General features: G+C 61.3%; 1 protein-coding gene across 1 annotated transcript; it reads right to left on the reverse strand.

Moving 5' to 3' along the window:
- Positions 1–5,564: 5,564 nt before the first annotated feature.
- TLX3 (T cell leukemia homeobox 3) lies at positions 5,565–7,865 on the reverse strand. Its single transcript, XM_060092534.1, has 3 exons — positions 7,304–7,865; positions 6,705–6,948; positions 5,565–5,775 (listed from the first exon to the last, which is right to left on the reverse strand). The coding sequence occupies exons 1-3, from the start codon at positions 7,863–7,865 to the stop codon at positions 5,565–5,567; spliced, it is 1,017 nt and encodes a 338-aa protein (XP_059948517.1).
- Between the last annotated feature and the right edge of the window lie 1,515 nt (positions 7,866–9,380).

The following is a 9,380-nucleotide window of genomic DNA, read 5'->3' on the forward strand; positions in this document are numbered from 1 at the left end:
GACTGCTCCATTTGAAGATTTGGTTTCTTTGAAATCGGGGGAGTCTGGGTCAGCACAAATTTCTCTAATGACCCCGCGGCCGGTGGAGCTTTTGCTGTCTGCGATCTGTGGTTGGGTGGGGACACACAGGGAGCCCAGCCGGCAGACTGCGGGTTTGAGTCGGAGCTCAGTTAAGGCGCGGGTTGAACCTGTGCAGGTCAGCTGCCTTTTCTGCTCCTCAGTTTCCTTATTTAGAATGGGAACACGAGACTCTTTGGGGGATTCAGTGGGATGGTGGAGAGTGTGAAAACCTCTGGACAAATATTCTGTTCAAATATGGTTTTTCTTCTTCCTCTCCACACCAGTTGGGAGCATATTTAAAGGGTTTAATAAGTAACTCATTAATTGGCAGCCAGTCTGACACTTACAAGAACAACTTTGTCCAGTCATTTCAACTAAAGTGAGAGACAGATATGGCCACGGATCTCAGGGTAACACCAGGATACTGCAACCTCTAACCAGATCAACCCAGGCCCAGTTTCCCAGATGACTTCTCCACCAACTCTCCACCTTCAGTGACTGCAGGAGAACTGACCTCAGTGGGGTCCTGCCCCATTCCTGCCCTTTCGTCCAAAATAGCAACAACTCTGAATAAACCCCTACGCAGTTAGGTGTTTAATTAGATTCCTCACCCATAAGTATATTTTTAAATGCTTCTATTCTCATAATAAATCAAAGATCAGCTGTACCATAAGCCATGTTTTTTTTTTCATTTTTCCTGGAAGACTCCTTAATGACTATGTAGCCCTAATTTTACAGATGCAGAAACCAAAGCCATGTTCGCAGGGCCACACAACAAGGGAGTGACAAAACTGAGCAGAGAAATCCGTGCCACCACCGGCTGGGCGGCACGAGGGAAGGCACGGATCACTGTGGCAATTCCAGGAGGATTTTGCGAGTGTCTGAACCAAGAAAGTGCGCTGCTGAGTCTGGGCTTCGCTGAGAGGAACCGCTCATAACCGAGCGGATGCTTGGAAATGTGGGGGGGGGGGGCTCGCCGCCGCCAGCCGGAAGATTTCATAAAAGGAAGGTCGCCTTCGGTGTTGAGAAGCCCTCGCTCTCCGGAATGCGGGCCCCTGCACCACGCCTGCCCTTCTCCGGCCTTGTTCTGCTTGCGTTTGCACCGAGGCTGAGCCTGGGATTTTGGCGAAAGTCCCCTTCAGCGCTCTCGCAACCTAGGCCCGGTCCTTGGCCTGGAGGTCTCGGCGGGCAGTCCGAGGCCACATCCCGAGGTCCCTAACCGCAGCGCCTAGCTGCGCGGCGAACAGATGCGCACCGCCTGCTGCTGCCCAGGGCCGGCGGCTGAAACGGCGCAGTTGGTGGCCGGACCCTCCTGGGCCAGGCTGCGCGTCCTTAGGCCTCAAGTCCGAGAGAAGGGCCGCAGGCCCCAACTGCTCGAGGAACTGCCGAGGCAGGCGGGCGGGCGGGAGGAGGTTGCCCGGCCCAAGGGCGCAGTGTGGACTCTGGTCTTACCGATGAGCTGGGGCGACCTCATCTCGTCTCCCTGCTCCTGCACCGACGGCAAACGCGGGGAAGCTCGCAAGCCTGGGAGGCGATAGGCGCTGGCGCCCTTGGAACTCAGAGCCCGAGTCCACCACCCAAGACGGAGCAGGAAGGCCCTTCTGCCGCACTGTGACCGCTGGGTCTGGTGTCAGGGTGGCTGCAGGTGTCCCCTAGGCCGCCTCCCTATCCTTCGCTAAGCAAAGTCCTCCCAAGTATTAGAGCGCTTTGTTTGGGGGTGGGGGAGGGAGCGCCAGTCCGCCGGCGAGGCGCGACCCAGAACTAATTTCTGACTTCTTTGAGCCTTAGTTTTTTCAACTGCAAAATGGGGAGGGGCATCCAAAGCTCGCAGAGACGTGGTGCGGGTCATCGTCAACCACACACTGCGTGCAAAGCTCGCGGTCCGCGGCCGGCGTTGTACAGGGAGCTGCTGAAGGGGAATCACTCCCTTTCGGGAAGCGAGCGGCCAGCCCCAGAGTTCCTGTCTGTCTCTGTCTCTCTCTGTCTCTCCCTCCGTCCCTCCCTCCCTCCGTCTCTCTCTCTCCCTCCCTCCCTCCCTCCCTGGCTCTGACCTGCCCGGGTCCCCACTGCATCGCCCAACCCCAGACTCCACCGGCTGCGGAGCCTCCTAGGGAGCTGAGCTCGGGCCTAACTCCGCGTGCCTGGGCGGGGCAGCCTCGCCCGTCTTTGCGGACGCCTGGGGCCCAACCCCCGCCCCCACCCTGCCCGCGAGTGGAGCCCAGCAACCGGCGCTCCGGGAGAGCTCCCGCTACCAGTCCGCCTGGGTCGCGAAGCTGCCTCTCGCTTCCTTGTCCGGCATCTGTAAAATGGGTGCAGCTTCAGAGACTCTCCAAACGAGACTACGGAAGGCCTCGGGGAAGGGCGACGAGGCGAAAGTCTCCAGCCCTTGCCCAGAGGCCGGCTGCTTCTTGTCCTCAATCCCCTCCGGGGACGTTGGCCTAGCTGAAAGTCCACACTCACCCACCTGCCTCCAGAGCCTCAGGCGCTTCCTCCGGCCGAGGTGGGGCCTCATGTTGGGAGACGATCCAGAAGGAGGCGCCCATGTGGGTCTCCCAGCCTACTCCAGATTCCCGTTCTCCTAAACTCAGCTTCAGGGGCGCGTGCCTGGTCCGGGTATTTCCGCGCTGCGACTGTGCCTCACAGTCCTCCCGGTGTGGGGACTGGGAGCTGTGTCCCTTAGCGGGGCGTCCTCGGGCTCTCATCCGGCGCAGCCGCAGTGGAAACGGCGGCGACCTCCAGGCTTTGCACAGCGGGAGGAGGGCGTTAGGCGCTAAAAGCCCTGGCTTGGCTCAGCAATTCCTCCCACCTGTTGGGGGCGCCCACACTGCCCTGGGTGCGCGTGGTTGGGAGATGGTCGCCACCCGGCCCCACACAAGTGGGCTGAGCCCCCCTAACTTGAAGAGACCCCTAGCCGTTCTCTGGCTGGGCAAGGCTTCGCTGGGACAAAGCGCTCTCCTGAGTCCGCGGAGTCACTGGTTGGGGAAAAACTGCCCTCTCCCCGCTAGGGCCGCAGCGGCACTGGGTCACTGTCCCCGGTCCTGCCTGAAAGCCCACCCCGGCGGGCCTCTCGTTCAGAGACCTTTTGCGCAAAGTCAGGCACCGGAGAGGGAAAAAGATGTGTGTGCGTTCCCCCAAAAGGCCCGAGAATCGAGGGTCCCTCTGGTAGAATAACAAACATAACTTAGAAAAAAACAAAACCCACTAAGCCCTGTTATGGAGGAATAGAATAAAAGCGAGGGAAAATAGAAAGTGATGCCAGTGCCCGAGGTCGGGGGGGGGCTGCTTGTTCAGTAAAGGCAAAGACGGTCGCTCTAGTTTTTAGATATTCAAGTCCCCAGCCGAAGGGCCAACCTTTCCCATCCTGATGACGGCGTTTACTACGATTTTTTTTTAAGCGGAGAAAATAGAAGCATTTCAGGAAAACACCCAAGGAAGAGACCCGAAGCTCTGAGTCACCCTAGTTCTTATCTGGGGTGTCTGGGAGTCCCCAGGGCTTGGAGGTGGGGATGAGGGCAGAAATGCTTCAGCTCCAGCTCTTTCTTAGACTCCCTCCCCTTCCTAGAGGCCTACAGTGCAGACAATTCCGCTGCCTGCCTGCAACGAAGACGCTCAATATACCCGAGCCTGCAGGGTGCCGCGAGGCCCCGAGGGAGGCAGGGCGATGAGGCTGGCGGGGCTGCTACAGGGCCTCTGGAATCGCACCCAGAAGGGTTTAGCCTTAAGGAGAACCGGGGAGCCCAGCCTGGAGGAGGGAAGGAGAGAGACAGAGACCGGGACAGAGAGAGGTAGAGGCAAAGAGATTTTGGAAGATAAGAAGGGGAAAACAAGGACAAAAAGAGAGGAGGGAAGTAAGGAGAGAGGACGCAAGAGTCGGAAATGGGAGAAAGGACAGGACAAAGAAAGATGAAAAACTGAAAGCAATAGAGAACGAACTATACAGAAGAACATAAAACTGTAAAGAAAAGTTAAAAAGATATAGTAACAGAGACCAAGAGTAACAAATAGAGGAGGAAACAGAATATTGTGGAAAAAGAACTGGAGAGGCCATTAAATAAGAAAAGTTTTTAAAAGACTGAAAGGGAGAATGATAAAAGGAAAAAAAAGTCAACGAGCAAGATGAAATGTTCACGGACGCTGCGAGTGTGTGTTTGTCGTTGTCATACGGGGCCACCTGCTCCAGATCTCGTGATCCCGAAACTTCTAGCTTTTGAGCCGAGGTAAAGCGGGTGGACTGGGCCACGCCGCTTTCACACCTGGGCTTGGGGTACAGGGTGTTCCGGGTGCCCCGCCCCCTCCTGTCTAGTGACGCCACCACGGCTGCAGTGAAGTCACGTGACATCACGCTCCACCGGCGGTCCCACGCAACCCAGAAGGGCGAGGGTGTCCCGGGGTTGTGCGCTACACTTGCTCCCCAGACGCCGAGCGTTTGGAGAGCCAGGAAGCGCGCCTGCTCTGCGCGCACAGGCCGCGCGCAGTGCGCCCAGGTCCTCTCAAGACGGTCGGAGGGGCCCGCCCAGGGCCTCTCTAGAGAAAGAGAGAGGACAGTGGGTTGTGGGTTGTGGGAGGGAGGGGACGTGGGCTTCGCGCCCCAGGAAGTTCGAGGTCACCGTGCCTCCCACCCCTTAGGTGGGTTTGACTTGGGACGGCCTAAGTACCCGTCCAGGCGGGGTCTTTCACTCCCCAACTCTGCCTGGCGCTGCTCTGCGACCTCTGAGCCTAGAGTGCCCTTCCCACGTCCACCCCATCCCGCGGGCACCCGGACTGCGGGCGGCCGGCACGCACTGACCTGCACCGCGGATCCTCCGCGGGGCCCCGAGCCGGGGTTCGAGGTGAGGCGAATACCGACGAGGCTCGGAGAAGTGGACGCTCGCCCGCACACCGCCGCTCGGCCTCTACCGCCGCAGGGGGTGGGGCGCAGGGTCGGGGGTCGCCGAGCATTATTGGAACGAAAACGAAATAAAAGCGGCGTTAAGTGAAATAGCTAACTTTTTTATTAAATAAAACGACTTAAATAAAAGGAACGGAAAAAGAGAAGGGTGGACCCAGCCTCAACGCAGGGTGCCCCAGCCCCTGGCGCTTCCCCCAGTCGCCTGATCGGCCGCCCCTCCTCCAGTGGCCCCCGCGGGGGAAGCAGGTGGCCGGTTTCTAAAGAAAACAGCCAAAACTTTTATTATTTACACGTTTGGGCAAAAGTACAAAGTATAATACAGGCGCCCGGCCCGGGGACTGCGGGCGAGGGGCGGAGAAACGTAAGGCGCTTTCTTTGTCAGGCCCGGGCCTGGGGCGGGACTGGGCGCGGGGCGGGGGCTCGGATTGTGCAGTCGCGCGGAGCCCGGGCCCAGCCCCCCTCCGCAGGCGGCGGGGATGCGGCCGCGCCCCGGGGCCTACTTGAGCTTGGCTGGCCCTTCCCGTCTCGGCCTCGATTCTCCCCCAGACCGGCTGGGGGGCCGGGGCGCCCCGCCGGGTCGGGCCGGCGATACTTGGTGACGGTGCGCGCTGGCGGCTCACACCAGAGAGGTGACGGCGGGGACCTTGGAGCTATCCTCCTCCCAGGGCTGCAGATTCTGCAGAGCAAAGAGCGAAGAGTTGTGCAGACAGAGCGGGTCGGGCTGGATAGAGTCGTTGAGGCTCTTTTGGAAGGCGTCGTGTTGCAGCTGCAGCATGAGCCGACTCGCCTGCTGCCGCTCCGCCTCCCGCTCCTCCGCCGTCTGCCGCCTGCACCGGGGGAGGGAGAGGGACAGCACCGTCAGGCACTCGGCACCGCGGGGCCGCCGGCGGGGCCCCCACCCGCCCGGGAGCCAAGGCCAGCCGGGAGCCTCGAGGCGCAGAGTCAGTCTGCTTCCCCGCCGGCGTTGTGCGCCGGGGACCCGCGGGTCCGGGGAGTGGGTTGAGATCGTTTGTTTTTGTTGTGCGCGGGAGATCGCCGGGAGGAAACTCCGCCCGCCGCCCACTTGCACACCCGGGTATTGTGGCTTCGCCAACAACAAAGATCGTTTCTTTGCGGGGTAACAAGGGCAGGGTGTGTGTGTAACTGACTAGGCCCTACAGGCAGCCGGGTCACTGGGGTCCGCGGGTGGGCGGGCCGGCTCTGCACCTCGCGGTGTCCCCGGGTCCGGTCAGCCTCATCCGGTTCTCCCAGGCTCTGTCTCAAACCCCTTTCGCAGGACGCGATCGCTTCGCCGTTCACGGGTTGGATCGAAAGAGCGATCGGATAAAAACAGGGCTGGAGTCGGGATGGGGAGCTAGAGCGGGAAGCCGGAGTCCCGCGCGGATTGTCGGGAATCGGGAGGGCAGGGGGCAAGCGGGAGGGTTTAGCGGAGCGCGAGAGGCCCGGGATGGGGTGGGATGTTGGTGGGGGGGCAGGTGAGAGGAAACCGAGCGAGCGCAGGAGACCGAATAAAACACCGAGAGAGTTGGAGAGGCTCAAGAAAGCGACACAGGGATGGGAATGGAGGAGAATTCCAGACGCGGGTGAGGACAGGCGCGCGGGAGGGCGAGCTGGGAGATAAAACCTGGGAAGGAGTGGGGAGGTGGCAGCCCTAGGAGGGCGAGTAGGGGGTAGCGCAGGGTGGGGAGAACGCGAGGCTCCGGCACGGGGCGGGCGAAGGGCCGGTGCAAGGTGGGCCGGGCCGGGCTTCTCTCACCGCCACTTGGTCCTCCGGTTTTGGAACCAGGTCTTGACCTGCGCATCCGTCATTTTGAGGGACTTAGCGAGCGCCGCCCTCTCGGCCGAGGCCAGATACTTCTGGCGGTGGAAGCGCTTTTCCAGCTCGCAGATCTGCACCCGAGAAAAGGACGTGCGCGGCTTCTTACGCTTGGGCGGCGTCCTGTTCTGGTAAGGGTGGCCGATGCGCCGGGTCACGGTGAAGGGCGTGAGCGCCGCCGCCGCTGCGGAGACACACGAGCCCCCCTGAAGCCCGGCCCAGCTCGACTGCCGTTCAGGCACCATGCGGACCCGGTGCCGCCCCGTGGGGCGCAGAGTACTACGCTATTTCGTTGGCCCCGAGGGTCCCCAGAGGCACCAAGCCGGTTGGGAGATGCCCCCCTCTTTCCCCGGGCACAGGCTTATTTCCCCCAAACTCTCTGATTTTTCTCCCCTCTATGGTTGCCCGGGGCCCTGGGCGCTGAGGCCTCCACTGCACTTGGGCCTCCGGAACCGTTTCCCCGAGTGAAGCACGTAGGGCGCGGCGCCTCTGGCCCCGGGAGGGCCGAGGCCCGGCGCCTTTCTGGACACCCAGCTCACCTGTGAAACGGTCTTTTACGAAGCGGCGGCTGCTCTCCATCCAGGGGAAATTGAGGCCGCCCAGGCTGGAGACCGTGGGCACGGAGGGCATGGCAGGCAGCGCGCTAGGCAGAGGCGGCGGCACGGCCCCGGGAAGCGGCCTGTGCGCTGGCACTCGTATCACGCCGGCGGGCGCCAGGCTCAGGTTGACACTGTAAGATCCCGCGTCCTCGAAGGGCGCGCCGAGGCCGGCAAAGGAGGTGGGCAGAGACGGGTATGTGGCGCCCGGACGGCCCCCGGGGGGCCCTCCCAGGTAGTTGGCGCCGTCGGGGCCCCGCGGGGCTGGTGCGCTGTCCTGGTCCGGGCTGTTGAGGATCTGGTCGATGCCGAAGCTGATGGGCTCGTGCGGGTGCGGGGTCTGCGCGCTGGCGGGCGCCTCCATCCTGGGCGGGCGGAAGGGCTGGGCTGGGCTGGGCGGGGAGGCGACTGGGTCCCCGTTACGGCGCTGCCATGGAGCGCCCGGCGCCTCTCGTCGCACTGAAACTTTGCCAAGAGTGCGCGGGCCCGACAGGCTCTGTGTCATCTTTCTTGAACCGAACCTGGAGTTTCCGCTGCTAATTCCTCTCCCGCCGCAGCCATTGGCTGCGATCAACAAGCCTCTCTCCTCCCATTGGCTCCTGGCTTTCAATAAAGGCCTAATTCATGGAAATAGGAGCTTAGGGACTGTTCCAAGGTGACATCATTTTAACAAACGAACAATAGGTCAAATTTATTAGCCGGGATAATGGGCGGCGGATATTAGCGCCCGAACCACAGCCTCCCAAACCCGAAATCTAACGAAGCTGCAATTAGGAGACGTTCCCCGCTCCTCCCAGCTGGGGCAGCTTCCCGGCCGCCGCGCGGGGAGGGCAGGGCGCTCTGCTGGTGAAATTGTCATTTGCTGAGGGGGGTTTCGTTTTCTTCCAAAATTTTTTTTTCATCCGAGGAAAACCCAAACAATATGAATCCTTTCTATTACAATGGAGTTGCAACTCCGGAACGACCCTGCGGAATCCGCGGCAGCGTCCTGGACACCCCACCGCCTCGGGAGCAACGAAAGGGGCGCACCGTGGGGCGCAAGCTGTGCGCTGCCTGCGCGCGGGGTGAGGACAGCACCGGAGCATGCCCCGCGCTCCCGAGGACACCGACCCGCGTGGGGAGAATTCGCCCCCGCCCGGGCTTCGGCCGCGGCGTCATGGCCACTTTAGAGACGCTCCCTGGCACTCACCCGGCAAGCGGACCGAGGCGAGACTCTCAGGTGCCCACGCGTGCCAGGCCCGGCTGAACGGGATCCGGGATCGCCCGGTGGGGAGCGAGATCCGGTCCCTCGAAATTCGTTGCAGGATGGACGGGACTGTGGACCCGCGGGGAGACCTGCCAGAGGCGCGGCTGGTGTCTGAGACCTGGGGTTACCGAGGGGCAAGGGCGGGGGAGGGTCATATTTAGAGCAAATAGCGGGATTTCTTTGGGTAACCCTGGGCGCTGAGACCACTCCTTGCTTTGCCCGCGCCCTCAGAGGCTGTGCAGGCGAGCCAAGGGGCACCGGTGACAGGACGGCGTGCAGGGCAGTCAACCCCCCTTGCCCCCACCCCCCAGTCTCAGCTGTCTCCCCAGGGGAGGTTTACAGAATCGTTTTCTACCTGCTAATTCTAAAATCGTTAGGTGCAAACCGACTACTGACCCCTTGGCAGGGCCTCCCTTGCGCTCCCCGTCTTGCCGACGTGGTGAGAGCTGGGACGCTCCATTGGCCGGAAGGGTGTTTGTATTTGGGCCAGGTCACCTCCTAGCTGAGTGACCTTGAGCAAGGGATTCATAGCTTTAGGCTTTGGTTTCCTCGTTTATAAAACGGAATGCGTGAATTGCGAGATGGTCGCGAGCAGCGAGTGAGATGTGGAGATTGCACGGGGTTAGGGCCTGGCAGGGAGTTGGCAACAGGAAGCTGCGGCTACCCTCCCCCCGCCCCACCCCAGCGTGACAGTCGATGTGTTATTCGTAAGATTCCTGTTTATTTGTTTGTGGTTTTATTTTATTTGCGGAGGCTCAGTATCTTGGAGAGAGA

The sequence above is a fragment of the Mesoplodon densirostris genome, chromosome 3 (genome assembly GCF_025265405.1).
Source record: "Mesoplodon densirostris isolate mMesDen1 chromosome 3, mMesDen1 primary haplotype, whole genome shotgun sequence".
Classification (NCBI taxonomy): domain Eukaryota; kingdom Metazoa; phylum Chordata; class Mammalia; order Artiodactyla; family Ziphiidae; genus Mesoplodon; species Mesoplodon densirostris.

What these genes read in the sequence shown, in the direction of transcription:
- TLX3 (XM_060092534.1), bottom strand. Translation starts at nt 7,865, where the DNA reads ATGACACAGAGCCTGTCGGGCCCGCGCACTCTTGGCAAAGTTTCAGTG. An exon ending in CGTAAAAGACCGTTTCACAG is followed by an intron (nt 6,949 to 7,303) that starts GTGAGCTGGGTG and finishes GTGTCTCCGCAG; the next exon opens with CGGCGGCGGCGCTCACGCCC. An exon ending in AACCGGAGGACCAAGTGGCG is followed by an intron (nt 5,776 to 6,704) that starts GTGAGAGAAGCC and finishes CCCCCGGTGCAG; the next exon opens with GCGGCAGACGGCGGAGGAGC.